Source organism: Convolutriloba macropyga, chromosome 4 (genome assembly GCF_964194025.1).
Source record: "Convolutriloba macropyga chromosome 4, txConMacr16.3, whole genome shotgun sequence".
Taxonomy (NCBI): Eukaryota; Metazoa; Xenacoelomorpha; order Acoela; family Convolutidae; genus Convolutriloba; species Convolutriloba macropyga.
In genome coordinates this window covers 26,358,129-26,373,826 of record NC_134471.1, presented here as the reverse complement: position 1 = coordinate 26,373,826, position 15,698 = coordinate 26,358,129, and the positions used below count along the sequence as shown (strand labels likewise).

The window sequence follows — 15,698 nt, the reverse complement described above, 5'->3', positions numbered from 1 at the left end:
ACAAAAACGCTGCAGTACTGTTGTATGTAGTTGTATTTGAACCGTAGGGGGATTAATGCGTTTTGGTTTTAGTTCTGGCGCAGCTGCGAAAACGCACGTGTAATTATTATTTCTCGCTTTTGCGGTCTTTCTTCTTGTAGCTTATATTAATATTAACAAGCGAATGCCGGGTGAAAAACGTTAATACCATTAATGAAAAATTGTGATGGCATAATTGTGGAAAATTCATACCAAAATTCGGCGCCTAAAATTTTGATCGATTTCCGCTATTTCTGTTCTTTGGCTTCATGGTTGAATGATTTGAAATTTAATTGATGTGTTTGTTTATTATTACAAATCAACAAATTTAAGGTGCACTTTCCGTGATTGCTTTAAGCTATCTGGCTTTTATGTTTTCTGTTGTTTTTTCTGTTGAGATCAGATGAGAATTATCGCTTTCAAGATTGGAACAACCCTTTCTTGAAACAAGTTGCAATAATAGACTCCAGCTATTGTATTTTTGTTATCTACCAAATCTGATCATTTAGTTAAAAAAAACTTGGCAAAAAAATTTTCTGCTCCCAATCTTTTCCTCCAGGTTTTTATTATCTGATATCTGCTGTCAGTTCAAATTTTCATTTTTTAATTTGCAGTTATTTCTAATTGGTAACGGCAAAATTTTTATCGTTGAGACAAAATTTCTTCACATCCAGCTTTTTTCTGAAACGTTTTATTGGTTCGAAAACAGTGCGAATTAATTCCAAATAATCAAAATTTGAGCCTTCAAACAGTTTCTTTAATATTGAGTTAGTAGTTATAACTACCATTATAACATGGTTTTTGCCCGGTCGAAGTTGACCCCACTGGAGCGGATTGGGGGTCCTGATTATGACACTGATGACGACACGGAGTCCGAAGCGGGTTCCACAGCTGGGGGGTATGAGAGTGACCCCTCGGGGGAGAGGGGCGACCTGTCATCAAGGAGGCGACGCAAACCTTTAACATATGCCGAATTCTTAAGGTAATCAATTTATCGATGTGAACATTCTGATGTCGACATTCTGATTAAGAGGGTCTTATGATTCACCTTGCTCAGAGACAACAAATAAAGCAAATATATCATCAAGATCCAGTTAAGTACACCTAAAAGCTGAAGAAATGGCTCAAAGTTCAGGTCAATTTGCAGTCTTGAGTTTCATTATATATTTTCTTAAACCAGACAAAATCAAACTACAAATTTGATGCAAATTGTTAAAACGATCTACTTTTCATTGATTATAAAAGTATGTACAGCAATGTACTTTTGATTTAAAAAAATTAAGCATGCTCAAAATTTGCCGAAAGGGATATTCTAGAACCTGGTAGCAAATAAAAAGCTCGCAATATTTTCTGTTGGAAATTTTTTCCATAAAATTCTGGGTATTTTGATCATTTTTTGTTAGGAATTAAAATACGCAAGAAAAGCAGAAAGAAAAAATTCAACTTTTCATATTAGGAACACAACTCATTTCTTAAATGTCACGATCAGCTTTTTAATTAGCTTTTGTAGGTAAAAACAAAGCAAGGAGACTCGGTAATGTGCGTTTGCACATAATGTTCCGACCCAGCTCAACCACATTTTTGACTTAATTGCCTATTAGATGAGGAAGAGATAGGAAACTTTCAAGAATTCATAAACTGTTCAAAACTAATTGATGTATTCAAAAAATCGCAAAAAAATTACAAAAATAAGCAAAATAAAGAATTCCTCATTAGAGGAGCGATGATACCTGCCATTACAGAAAAAAAGAGTCAAGACAAAAAACAAAATCAAATGAAAACAATTAACATTGATTACAACCAAAACTCAATTTATACCTCAATAGGAAGCCCTTGAGACTTGTCATTATTCAAAATGTTATGCGACCACAAAAAGAACAAATACATGCAAAATCAAACAGTCACTTATGTTTAGCGAGAAAATGGAGTCGATGCCTTTAAAATCATAATCTATTGATCATAAAAAAACTAAATATGGCCAATTGCGCCTTCTTTAAACGCCACTTATGTGTCATATGACTTGTGCTTAATGCGACCATCTGACAAGACAGAAAAGTTACCTTTAAACTTGAAAATGTCGCAGAATATATAAAGGTTATGAAAACTTGTAGTATCAAGGCGAAAAAACAGTTTTTCTAATGATGAAAGAGCAAACAAAACTGATTCATGTAAAAAATGACTTGTCGAGACCGCGCTACAATGTGAAAAAAATGTGATAAAAATTGGCAAAATATAAAAAACAATAATTTCTTTTGAAAACGAATTTATTAAAATCCTAAATCATAACAAGCGAAAGTGTTCAACTAAGAAATTTTTTTAGATGAACATTTTAGTGCTTGGGAATCCAATTATCAACTCATTAGTGTGTTTAAGTCAAAAGAAGACCAAATAGATAGCAACGAGCACAGGTAGACTTCAAATTAGAAACAATTTTACTTAAACAGAGTAATAAAGGTTAACAACTACTCTTTTCGCTGAAATTTTAATGTACGTTGGGCTTCATTTGCACTTAAATTTGATCTATCACTATGTGATTTTTGCTTTGATATAATTCTGGTATTTCTTTAAAATAAAGAAAAGCTATAACAGTATCTTAGACGTGAACTGTCCTTTTTCTGCTTTTTGTCCCTTAAAACAAATTGTTCCAAATGATGAATTTGATGATGAATAAATTATGAATTTTGGATAGTTGTCAGGTTGTTTGATTGAAAATCCATTAGGTATCAGCTGAAGAATTCGATTAGATAGCGAAGTAGACTTTTGATTGATTACTCTCTATCATAAGACTGCAAAAAGAACAACCTATGCTGGTAAAACATAAGAACTCAATAAGCATTTACTTCAAGTTCGTGGGAGACAAACTATGAGCTTTACTCAGAAGACAAAAAAAATTAAATTGGTTCTCGTTTGATCATGAATGGAACCTCTCAGTGACTGAACCTCTAAATGGAAGGTTGATAGGCCGGATGAAAAAATGCACGAAACATTTTACAAAGTACAGAGTTTAAATACGATCCGGATACTTTTTCATTGCAAAAGGACTTGTTATCGCTGCTCAGCTAATTAATAACGTTATTGTACCGAGTAATTGTGTAATAGATATGTTGGCAGACGGTAATATTAATATATCAAATATAAGTTATGTATTTTTGATAAATATCACTTTAAAATAGATAAAGTCCGCCAAATTGTTAGTTCAGGAATATTTTGTTAAGAAACGGAGATAAAAACAACCATCATCTGGATGAACAAGAACTATTTCGTCATTTTTTTGTCTCTTTGGACAATTTGGTCAAATTGGACTAAAGAAGCATATTTGATGCCATTTTCAAGAAAAAGAAAACATGAAAAATCTGCCGAATTTCTCAAATATTAGCCCAAATTTTAGTCAAAAGTGTTGTTCTGAACAGTTCAGCAACTCTTTTATCGTCAAAAGCTACAACCAATGACACTCTTTATCAATTTCATCGTTTTTTGTAGTAAAATTAATTAAATGTTTATGCAAATGCTGTGAAAATGCAAACAAAAATACATAAGTGAGGCTAACGTTCAAAAAACCTCAAAACTGCCTTCTTAATTCCTCTCAAAAATTGAAAATAAAAGAGAACCCTTGTTAATTTAATATTCTACGTTTTGGCAAGCTTTCCAATGTTGAACTTCAGAACTATGAATATATCGATCGGCTAAAATTGACTAAACAATAAATAACGAGTTTGGAATATAGTTTCTCCCCCAATAAAGTGGGCCGGAACAATCACAAGTTTCTCGATTGGTTCAAATTTTGAACTTTAATTTGCCAGCCCCAAAAATTGTTATACAGAACAATCTTTTATAGCATTTTAATCTCAGGTATTATATGAGCTCGCAAACTCCTAAAACGTTTTCTTTTGCTTTCTTCCCTTCCGGAATTTCCCGCTAACTTGCAAATAGTATGCGTTTGAACAAATTTTGGATCTTTTCAAAAATTGTCAATTTTTGTTAACGAAGCGCGCCCACTGACCCGCCAGTTGGAAATTTATTTCGCTTTATATTCCAATTTGGCTGATTGTGACTGCATGGCCTCTTTTGTTCTCTTCAGTTTAACATAGTATGCGTATACGTTGATATTTAGCAGTCGGCTCTGATTGGTTAATAAATTGCCCAACCCCCCCTTGGAAACGTGGGGTAATTGTTCGAAAGATCCCAAATTTCAAATTAAAAAAGATTTTAAGAATTAAAAATTCCTCCTATTTAAACAATAACTGTCATAGCAATCTCAATTTGTTTTTCTCCCTTGTTTCAGAAATTTCAGATTTTTTCCCTTGTTTCAGAAATTTCAGATAAGCTAGATTTTCACAAATATTAAGCTTTGATTGCATTGTGCAAAAGCGTATTCTTCGCACATAGAACATACTCTGCTGTTTATTGAATGCATCAAACATAATTAATTTCAACGGAAAGCTTTCAAGTTTGTTTTTCATAATCATGATCATTGTGCTGGTGGAATGTTTTATATAACTTCTTTTGTTTGAAATGGGATGGTTGATATTTTGTTCCCTGTATTGCTCTTCCTACAAATTGTTGAGGTTTATCACTTGAGGACACAAATTTACAGAAAAGTTGATACGGAGAACTATCAACTGTGTTTGGGTTGATAGTTTAGGTGACAAGTTTGTATGATAGCTCAAAATGTCTGCTCTTGAAGAGAACGATTTAAAATTTAGATTGAAGATGATTACTATATTCTAATCTCCACGTAAAAATATATCTAAATACAAAATGATCAACTAAAAAATCCTTCGATGTTGCAAAATAACAGATTTTGATACCGCGACATAATTATTCATCTTTTTTCGTTTTTATCGGTCTGTAAAATTGATTTATTCATAAGTTTCATTATAGTAAATCTAAACGGTTGTTTTAAATAAAAAATTTTCTGTGTTTTAGAGGTGTCACTAAATTTTAATCTGATAAAACTGTACAACTTTGAACAGACAGAAAATTAATTAGTTACGAATTAAACCTGAGTTGAAATCAATTCAAACCTCGCATTGCATATTTCAAGATTTTATCACTTTAGAGTTTAATCAAAAAGCTGTTTCTCTTCAAAGCATTATTTTTTGTATGATTGCTTGCTGGAAAAAATAAGAACAAAAAACTATAAGGATGCCGGAAATCAATTTATGTTATGCACGCTTAACAACCATCCATTGTTTTCACTTTTTAACTGTGCTAAAAGCTGTTTTGTAACTGAGAATTTTTGTCAATCGTTTTATTCAATCTTAACTGCAAAAAAGAGAAAATATTTAATGTCGCTATGAACCTGTAAGAATTTCATTTACTCTCAAATTTAATTCGGTTGATTTATCTCTAGATTGTTTCAATCTGCTATTGTAAAATTATGAAATTCTCTGAAACGATGTTTGTAGCAACTATATTAGTTCTGCTGTTTTTTGCAATTCTTCGTGTTACTAACTTTTCGTCGGATATTCTGATTTTTTTTTACTTTTTTTCGTCAAGAACGGGATATGCTCGTAACGGCTGGGTTCCAATGAGGAGACATGAATTTATGGTGTAAAGTGCGGTTCTATAGAGTTTTACCGCCCACTCAACACCTGCCCTTGCCCCACTCACCCCCACTCTACCCTTCCTCCCTTCATCCACCCTACCCCACCTCATTCAACCCAGCACACGACCGTTCACCGCTCATCGTGCAAATTTGATTGAGCATTCTGATGTCGACATTCTGATTAAGAGGGTCTTATGATTCACCTTGCTCAGAGACAACAAATAAAGCAAATATATCATCAAGATCCAGTTAAGTACACCTAAAAGCTGAAGAAATGGCTCAAAGTTCAGGTCAATTTGCAGTCTTGAGTTTCATTATATATTTTCTTAAACCAGACAAAATCAAACTACAAATTTGATGCAAATTCTTAAAACGATCTACTTTTCATTGTTTATAAAAGTATGTACAGCAATGTACTTTTGATTTTAAAAAATTAAGCATGCTCAAAATTTGCCGAAAGGGATATTCTAGAACCTGGTAGCAAATAAAAAGCTCGCAATATTTTCTGTTGGAAATTTTTTCCATAAAATTCTGGGTATTTTGATCATTTTTTGTTAGGAATTAAAATACAGGAATTAATTGCTAGGAATTAAAAAATTCAACTTTTCATATTAGGAACACAACTCATTTCTTAAATGTCACGATCAGCTTTTTAATTAGCCTTTGTAGGTAAAAACAAAGCAAGGAAACTCGGTAATGTGCGTTTGCACATAATGTTCCGACCCAGCTCAACCACATTTTTGACTTAATTGCCTATTAGATGAGGAAGAGATAGGAAGCTTTCAAGAATTCATGAATTGTTCAAAAATAATTGATGTATTCAAAAAATCGCAAAAAAATTACAAAAATAAGCAAAATAAAGAATTCCTCATTAGAGGAGCGATGATACCTGCCATTACAGAAAAATAGAGTCAAGACAAAAAACAAAATCAGATGAAAACAATTAACATTGATTACAACCAAAACTCAATTTATACCTCAATAGGAAGCCCTTGAGACTTGTCATTATTAAGAATGTTATGCGACCACAAAATGAACAAATACATGCAAAATCAAACAGTCACTTATGTTTAGCGAGAAAATGGAGTCGACGCCTTTAAAATCATAATCTATTGATCATAAAAAAACTAAATATGGCCAATTGCGCATTCTTTAAACGCCACTTATGTGTCATATGACTTGTGCTTAATGCGACCATCGGACAAGACAGAAAAGTTACCTTTAAGCTTGAAAATGTCCAAGAATATATAAAGGTAGTATCAAGGCGAAAAAACAGTTTTTCTAATGATGAAAGAGCAAACAAAACTGAGTCATTTAAAAAAATGACTTGTCGACACCGCGCTACAATGTGAAAAAAATGTGATAAAATTTGGCAAAATATAAAAAACAATAATTTTTTTTGAAAACGAATTTATTAAAATCCTAAATTATAACAAGCGAAAGTGTTCAACTAAGAAATTTTTTAGATGAACATTTTAGTGTTTGGGAATCCAATTATCAACTCATTAGTGTGTTTAAGTCAAAAGACCAAATAGATAGCAACAAGCACAGGTAGACTTCAAATTGCAAACAATTTTACTTAAACAGAGTAATAAAGGTTAAAAACTACTCTTTTCGCCGAAATTTTAATGTACGTTGGGCTTCATTTGCACTTAAATTTGATCTATCACTATGTGAGTTTTGCTTTGATATAATTCTGGTATTTAATTAAAATAAATAAAAGCTATAACAGTATCTTAGACGTGAACTGTCCTTTTTCTGTTTTTTGTCCCTTAAAACAAATTGTTCCAAATGATGAATTTGATGATTAATAAATTATGAATTTTGGATAGTTGTCAGGTTGTTTGATTGAAAATCCATTAGGTATCAGCTGAAGAATTCGATTAGAAAGCGAAGTAGACTTTTGATTGGTTAGACTCTATCATAAGACAGCAAAAAGAACAACCTATGCTGGTAAAACATAAGAACTCAATAAGCATTTACTTCAAGTTCGTGGGAGACAAACTATGAGCTTTACTCAGAAGACACTCAAAAAATTAAATTGGTTCTCGTTTGATCATGAATGGAACCTCTCAGTGACTGAACCTCTAAATGGAAGGTTGAAAGGGCGGATGAAAAAATGCAAGAAATATTTTACAAAGTACAGAGTTTAAATACAATCCGGATACTTTTTCATTGCAAAAGGACTTGTTATCGCTGCTCAGCTAATTAATAACGTTATTTTACCAACTAATTGTGTAATAGATATGTTGGCAGACGGTAATATTAATATATCAAATATAAGTTATGTATTTTTGATAAATATCACTTTAAAATAGATAAAGTCCGCCAAATTGTTAGTTCAGGAATATTTTGTTAAGAAACGGAGATAAAAGCAACCATCATCTGGATGAACAAGAACTATTTCGTCAATTTTTTTGTCTCTTTGGACAATTTGGTCAAATTGGACTAAAGAAGCATATTTGGTGCCATTATCAAGAAAAAGAAAATATGAAAAATCTGCCGAATTTCTCAAATATTAGCCCAAATTTTAGTCAAAAGTGTTGTTCTGAACAGTTCAGCAACTCTTTTATCGTCAAAAGCTACAACCAATGACACTCTTTATCAATTTCATCGTTTTTTGTAGTAAAATTAATTAAATGTTTATGCAAATGCTGTGAAAATGCAAACAAAAATACATAAGTGAGGCTAACGTTCAAAAAACCTCAAAACTGCCTTCCTAATTCCTCTCAAAAATTGAAAATAAAAGAGAACCCTTGTTAATTTAATATTCTACGTTTTGGCAAGCTTTCCAATGTTGAACTTCAGAACTATGAATATATCGATCGGCTAAAATTGACTAAACAATAAATAACGAGTTTGGAATATAGTTTCTCCCCCAATAAAGTGGGCCGGAACAATCACAAGTTTCTCGATTGGTTCAAATTTTGAACTTTAATTTGCCAGCCCCAAAAATTGTTATACAGAACAATCTTTTATAGCATTTTAATCTCAGGTATTATATGAGCTCGCAAACTCTTAAAACGTTTTCTTTTGCTTTCTTCCCTTCCGGAATTTCCCGCTAACTTGCAAATAGTATGCGTTTGAACAAATTTTGGATCTTTTCAAAAATTGTCAATTTTTGTTAACGAAGCGCGCCCACTGACCCGCCAGTTGGAAATTTATTTCGCTTTATATTCCAATTTGGCTGATTGTGACTGCATGGCCTCTTTTGTTCTCCTCAGTTTAACATAGTATGCGTATACGTTGATATTTAGCAGTCGGCTCTGATTGGTTAATAAATTGCCCAACCCCCCCCCCCCCCTTGGAAAAGTGGGGTAATTGTTCGAAAGATCCCAAATTTCAAATTAAAAAAGATTTTAAGAATTAAAAATTCCTCCTATTTAAACAATAACTGTCATAGCAATCTCAATTTGTGCCTCTCATTCAGTTTTTTCCCTTGTTTCAGAAATTTCAGATAAGCTAGATTTTCACAAATATTAAGCTTTGATTGCATTGTGCAAAAGCGTATTCTTCGCACATAGAACATACTCTGCTGTTTATTGAATGCATCAAACATAATTAATTTCAACGGAAAGCTTTCAAGTTTGTTTTTCATAATCATGATCATTGTGCTGGTGGAATGTTTTATATAACTTCTTTTGTTTGAAATGGGATGGTTGATATTTTGTTCCCTGTATTGCTCTTCCTACAAATTGTTGAGGTTTATCACTTGAGGACACAAATTTACAGAAAAGTTGATACGGAGAACTATTTGGGTTGATGGCTTAGGTGACAACTTTGTATGATAGCTCAAAGTGTCTGCTCTAGAAGAGAACAATTTAAAATTTAGAATGAAGATGTTAACTGTATTCTAATCTCCACGTAAAAATATATCTGAATACAAAATTATCAACTAACATATCCTTCGATGTTGCAAAATAACAGATTTTGATATCGCGTCATAATTATTCATCTTTTTTTGTTTTTATCGGTCTGTAAGTTTGATTTATTCACAAGTTTCATTATAGTAAATCTAAACGGTTGTTTTAAATAAAAAATTTTCTGTGTTTTAGAGGTGTCCACTAAATTTTAATCTGATAAAACTGTACAACTTTGAACAGACAGAAAACTCATTAGTTACGAATTAAATCTGAATTGAAATCAATTCAAACCTCGCATTGCATAATTCAAGATTTTATCACTTTAGAGTTTAATCAAAAAGCTGTTTCTCTTCAAAGCATCATTTGTACAATTGCTTGCTGGAAAAAATAAGAACAAAAAACTATAAGGATGAACAAAAAACAAATTATGCACTCCTAACAATCATCCATTGTTTTCACTTTTTAACTGTCGTATAAGCTGTTTTGTAACTGAGAATTTTTGTCAATCTTTTTGTTCAATTTTAACTGCAAAAAAGAGAAAATATTTAATGTCGCTATGAACCTGTAAGAATTTCATTTGCTCTCAAATTTAATTCGGTTGATTGATCTCTAGATTGTTTCAATCTGCTATTGTAAAGTTTTGAAATTCTCTGAAACGATGTTTGTAGCAACTATATTAGTTCTGATGTTTTTTGCAATTCTTCGTGTTACTAACTTTTCGTCGAATATTCTGATTTTTTTTTACTTTCCGTCAAGAACGGGATATGCTCGTAACGCCTGGGTTCCAATGAGGAGGCATGAATTTATGGTGTAAAGTGCGGTTCTATAGAGTTTTACCGCCCACTCAGCACCTGCCCTCGCCCCACTCACCCCCACTCTACCCTTTTTCCCTTCATCAACCCTACCGCACCTCATTCAACCGGGCACACGACCCTTCCCCGTTCACTGCTCATCATGCACTTCTCACCCAACTCCTCAATTAAACTTAAGCTAGCCTTATTAGGCCGCAGTTAGCTGCTGACGAAGCCAACCGCTTGTCAGTCGTCTGAGAGCAATTTGCCCTAAATTAGTGGTTTATGTTCGCAATTTTTACTTTTGAAAAAATCTGAAGTGTCTTTTACTTTTCTACGCCTTCTTGAGTCAATGATCTGCGATAATATTTTATGCGTGGAATTTGCCTATTGAAGACAAATATGAGAAGAATTGATGAGAAGAAGAACATACGATCAGTATTTATGCAATTGACTTTGCTGAAACCAGTTTAATGTAGATCTTTTAAGAAGGGAATCTTTATTATGTTAAAATGTTATCTCAGACTGAAGCATTTCGTTTTACAAAAACAAATTTTATTTTTAGCAATTTTATTAGTTAATGTAATTGTTGCTTCAAAATTTTATTGCTGCGATTTGGCATGATTTTTGTTCTCTTTTAATAATTAAGGACTAAAAATATTCAAAATAGAGTTATTTGAGGTCTGTGAGACTGGAATACTGAGTGTGATTTTGTAATCATAAAACGAAAAGTGTCTCTATTGCAATTGGATTTCAAAAATTTTTTTAAATCAAATTGCTATATTTTTACGTGATACTGTTAAATTCAATGCTAGTTGTCCTAAACTCGGTTTTATCTTATTTTTCGATCTTTATGCGCATTCCCTGCTTAGCACATTTTTCCCTGTTTATAGAAATCTTATTTCCCCGTTAGTGCAAAGAATTCGGTTCGATTTTAACTAGGGTTCTGGACAATGTAATATTACTAAAAGTTAACTCCACATTAGAGTCTTTGAGTTTCTCCATAAGTCTAAGTCTAAACTGGGACTATCATACCATGCCATGGACGAGTTGTACAAAACTAACTTTTTAGTTCTTCTTAATTTCTCTCTGGCGAACAAAATTATGTTCGTACCTGATCAAAGTGGGGAGAATTAAGGCTATTCTGTACTGAAAATTGCGACCATCCATTCACAAATTACTAGAAATGCCAAATGTACGGGTTGAAAATGAGATGGACTGCTAACGTCATAATCATTAAACTGTTATTTATACTGTTGATAACCATATATATGACAACCAACTTAATTATCGATTCAAATTCTCAGTTTAAAAATATTTCTATACTTTTCCACATTCTAGAGCTCAAGAACGTGCATTTGGGCCTGACAACCGGGCGATAGACTCAATGAGGAGCGGAGAAGCCAAGTACCTGCCACCAGAGAAACCATCTGGAGGTGTGAAGAGATCCAGGTCCGTTGGGAGTCTGGTAGATGCATTGAGTACCACAAAAGACCTCGAAGAGGAGAGGAACACGCAATTGAGAACTATCGAGGTACGTTTACAGGAATTATTGTTGTTGTCATACTTTTCTGTCAGTGTCTGAAAATTTTAAGAGCTGTTAGCATTTACAGCTGTTACAATTTTTAAAAATTAAATAATTGGACCAATTAGCACTAGCTACTGCTAGTAAATAGGGTCTTTATGTGGTTCGTTAAGAAACCGTGGCTTGCGCATGTTTATATTTGAGCGCAACGTACCCGAGGTTTTGACCTAGACTTACTTGGTGCTCAAAAGATAACAAAAAAATTGTCGATTGAAAAGCAGATTCAATCGAATCGAGCACAGGAGTTGTTCAAACGAAACAAAACTTAACATGGACAGTTTACTATACAAGTTGAGTCTATATTAAAATGTATTCCTGTCTAGTTTGTTTATAAAATTTTGCTATTAACTTAAAATATAAATTCCAAAATATTTAAGGTGTGTGCGTTCAAAAAAGGCGAGGTCTGTGTTAAAGGCGAGGTCAGACGAGGTCATTGAATTTTGTCTGGCCTCAAGTTTTGAATGACTGTCGTTAAGTCGCAGCGTAAATTAGTTCTGCGGCATGGCACTCCATTCCATTGGTTTAACCGTAGCCGATTTATGTCATACTCGAAAACTACAGAGCTTCATTTTAAAATTCTATCCTAATTTTGTTTTAGAAGTCCAAGAAAACTGAAGTGATTTCTTTCTAATTTGTGGGACAATCTTTTGTGAACAACATGGAACTTTTTGCTCTGTTTTATTAACAAAGTTATATAGATTCCATAAACTACGTTTTGAGGTTTCCCCCTGTTTTCCAATGCTATGTAAGTCACTTAATTTACACCACACATCATAGTACTGATACTGTCCATTTCACTTGACTAGGGCCCTGGGAGATATTGATGACCTGTCGAGTAGATGTCATATTATGCAACATAATTTATAACATACGAGTTGCAAACAAATGTCCATTCCACTTGAGAACAATTTATGTTAGATCAATTGTGGCTGTTAGGGTTCTATTGTGTTTAGCAAAACATAGCCCTGACCCGTGCCAAGAAGAGAGACCTGAGACGCCTGGAGGGCGACCTCAACAAACATCAATACTCCATTAGAAAGTCATTCAAAAAGTTCGAATCAGGTCAGTCAGTATTCAGAATGTTTTAGACGTACAACAGAACACATGAAGTTTCTTGGGCTGCTATTTTTGACAACATATAGAAGCATTTTTGTCAACACTGTCGATGATGAACTGCTCATTTGGGTATGTAGGCGGGCCTAAGGGAAGTTGTTTTACAGAATGATTGTCTTGTGTTGTTCACCTCTCTCCTCATGATTATGCTATGTGGGTAAAAGCTAGACGGATTTCATATAGTCGTCCATGCAGATTCGCCATCTTGTAATACGATAACTGTTGCATATCAACTGTTGATATCTGTTCATATCAATAAAGCCTTTGTTTTTTTTTGTTATCATAGTTTAATGTCTTTTTTGACGTTTATATTCCAGTTTTAACTTGTATGTTGACTGTAGTGGTGTCCGGGAGGATGGACAAGAAAGACGAACAACTCAAGAGTCTGAACCAGGAGAGTGCCAGATCACAACAGGAGTATGCTCACAAAAGAAAAGAGGTCACTACTCTTATCATAAATCAATCAAATCAGAAAAGGGAAGGATAAAAAGCATGACTATTCAACTGTGTTTCTCTATTTCAGAAGTCTTCTGCGAGAAGTGTTGAGAACAGAAGCAATCAAATCAGTAGAACCAAAAATGCCAGGAAATCAGACCTACAATTGTAAGCCAAATTGTGATCATATTTTTAATACAAACCAACGAAAAAAAACCTGTTTGGCGAGAACATTATAGACCTTAAAATGATCCTTGAAGATACTTAAAACTGAAGTCGTTGATTTGGATCGAGGCTTAGGCCTCTTGAGGCAGAAACTAATAAGAATGAAATTAACGCTGACTCATCGACAAACTCGGGTTTTAATGTCGTTTTCTTTAGTATCATATTCTCTTCCTAAAGTTTATGTCCAACTCGTCAGATCTTACTGACGATATACTACAATTACATTCTCAGATAATTAAAAATTGAATGTCAAAATATAATTTAATTAAATAGCCTCTGCTAAGTTTAATTCTTTTTATGTGTACTTTTGGTTTCATTTCCTCTCAGATCAACAGTGGAGAAAGCGTACAAAGCCAAGATGGCGGAGTTAAACTTAAAACAACTTGAAATCCAACGAATCACAGACGAGTTTACGCAGAAACTCAAAAGGAAAGAAGTAAGTAATGAAACGTGGATTTCGTGATGAAATCGATGCTATTTATGATTGTTGAATTTCTTGTTCCAACGTTTTTTTCCAAAATGGTGAATATATTTGAGGCCGGTTATTTTCTTCAGTCAAAACTTCAATTTTTATTAGCGCATCGTAGAGGAAAAGAGAATCATCATTTTCTCTTCTAGCTCTTGCAGGCTGGTTTTAATGTGAATTCTTTTAATCGATTTAAATGTTTCAGTTGAAATCAAGGTTTCAGTTAATCCTTTCTATGACTTTGACTTTTCGAAAATATTATCAATATTTAAAGGTTTTACTAGTTTTATTGCTCAATTTGTTTAATCTCTTAGTCTCCTTAATGATAAGACTCATTGGAATTTTATGCTAATTGTAAGATTCTGAATTTTGATTAGGCTGCCTATCACGGGAAAACCATAGCGCCCAGATCTCACAATTCGAAAGGTTTTTAGTTTGGTGGTTCGTCTTCTTCTTAACAACAATAGATTTCCCGTACTATGCTCTTGGCTGTTCAAAAGTGTCGATGGTAAAACACTTAAAATAAGTAATTCTAATAGCTAATTACAATAACTCAATAGGCATCAGGTAACATGCACTATGACAATCAAAATAACTACCACTATAACTGATTCTAACACAAGCAACCACAAGCTTGAAACAATAACTAACTAAGTTGTTTCTCGATTCAACTCTACTATAATACCGATTGCCGCCTATACTCAAACGCAATCAAACAGCTGGAATTATCCCTCAGCTAATAACAGACTGATGAACCACAGTCTAACAACAACAATAAGTCCGAGCTTCTCGCTCAATCAGGCAAACGCTGCCAAATAACTATAACTAATCCGATTCCCTTGCTCAATCAAATAATGCAAGTTCCTGAGCCTCTCGCTCACTTGCAACAGCAATCGGTGCTCAATAACGTAACCGAACTGCAAAGACTACTCAGAGCTTCTCGCTCAATCAAATCAGGCAAACTTAGCCAAATAACTCTAATTCTATAACAGCGACTATTCAGAGCATCGCGCTCAATCGCTCCGGCAAAGTTAACGCAACGACGCTCAATAACGATTCACAGAGCCTCTAGCTCAATAATACCGACAAACTATGCCAAACAATCGAATATTAACTCGTTCACGGTTAGCAAATTCTGCGCTGCGCTTATAGTGTAAGCCGCTTATATACTGAGCCGAGCAAACAGTTTGTTTACTCAAACCAAACAACCGTCATTATTGCACAAGGTTTTCAGCCTTCTATACTGCTATTGGCTACTTCGTTGAAAGTCCGCAATACCAATGCCGTAATATGGTGACGTGTTAAATACCAACACATACTTATTAAACGTCAGTCAAGATGGCCGCCAAATTTACGTATATGTGAATTCCGGATTTTTCTGTCCTTACATGCAATTTGTTTACATAGGGGGGTTCCTAAAGTACCGTCCGCGCGCGTCCACTCACCCGCTGCAGGTTTACGGCCTGGTTGCGTCGTACGTCCGTGATAAGCGAAATAATTCAAAATGGCCGACAAATCGGTTCACGCTTAGTTCTCGGTCGATCCTACGTTTTTGGGTCTTTTGTTTACATCAGGCGGTTTGTGGGGTACGGTTCGCATTCGGCCTAATCAGGCATGAGCTCAAGGCCTTATTACACCCTGTAATAGGTGGCGT

The 15,698-nt window shown here is 33.9% G+C and overlaps 1 protein-coding gene across 1 annotated transcript; it reads left to right on the top strand.

The window, feature by feature from the left end:
- The first annotated feature begins 40 nt into the window (after window positions 1-40).
- Window positions 41-14,056, top strand: LOC142337558 (uncharacterized). Its single transcript, XM_075386873.1, has 6 exons — window positions 41-1,000; window positions 11,562-11,754; window positions 12,759-12,867; window positions 13,260-13,357; window positions 13,442-13,521; window positions 13,906-14,056. The coding sequence occupies exons 1-6, from the start codon at window positions 813-815 to the stop codon at window positions 14,039-14,041; spliced, it is 804 nt and encodes a 267-aa protein (XP_075242988.1). The 5' UTR covers window positions 41-812; the 3' UTR covers window positions 14,042-14,056.
- Window positions 14,057-15,698: the final 1,642 nt, after the last annotated feature.

Excerpts from the sequence above, each read along its gene's own strand:
- LOC142337558 (XM_075386873.1), top strand. The coding sequence starts at position 813 with ATGGTTTTTGCCCGGTCGAAGTTGACCCCACTGGAGCGGATTGGGGGT. Across the intron at positions 1,001-11,561 it reads ACATATGCCGAATTCTTAAG|AGCTCAAGAACGTGCATTTG; the intron begins GTAATCAATTTA and ends TCCACATTCTAG. Across the intron at positions 12,868-13,259 it reads ATTCAAAAAGTTCGAATCAG|TGGTGTCCGGGAGGATGGAC; the intron begins GTCAGTCAGTAT and ends TGTTGACTGTAG.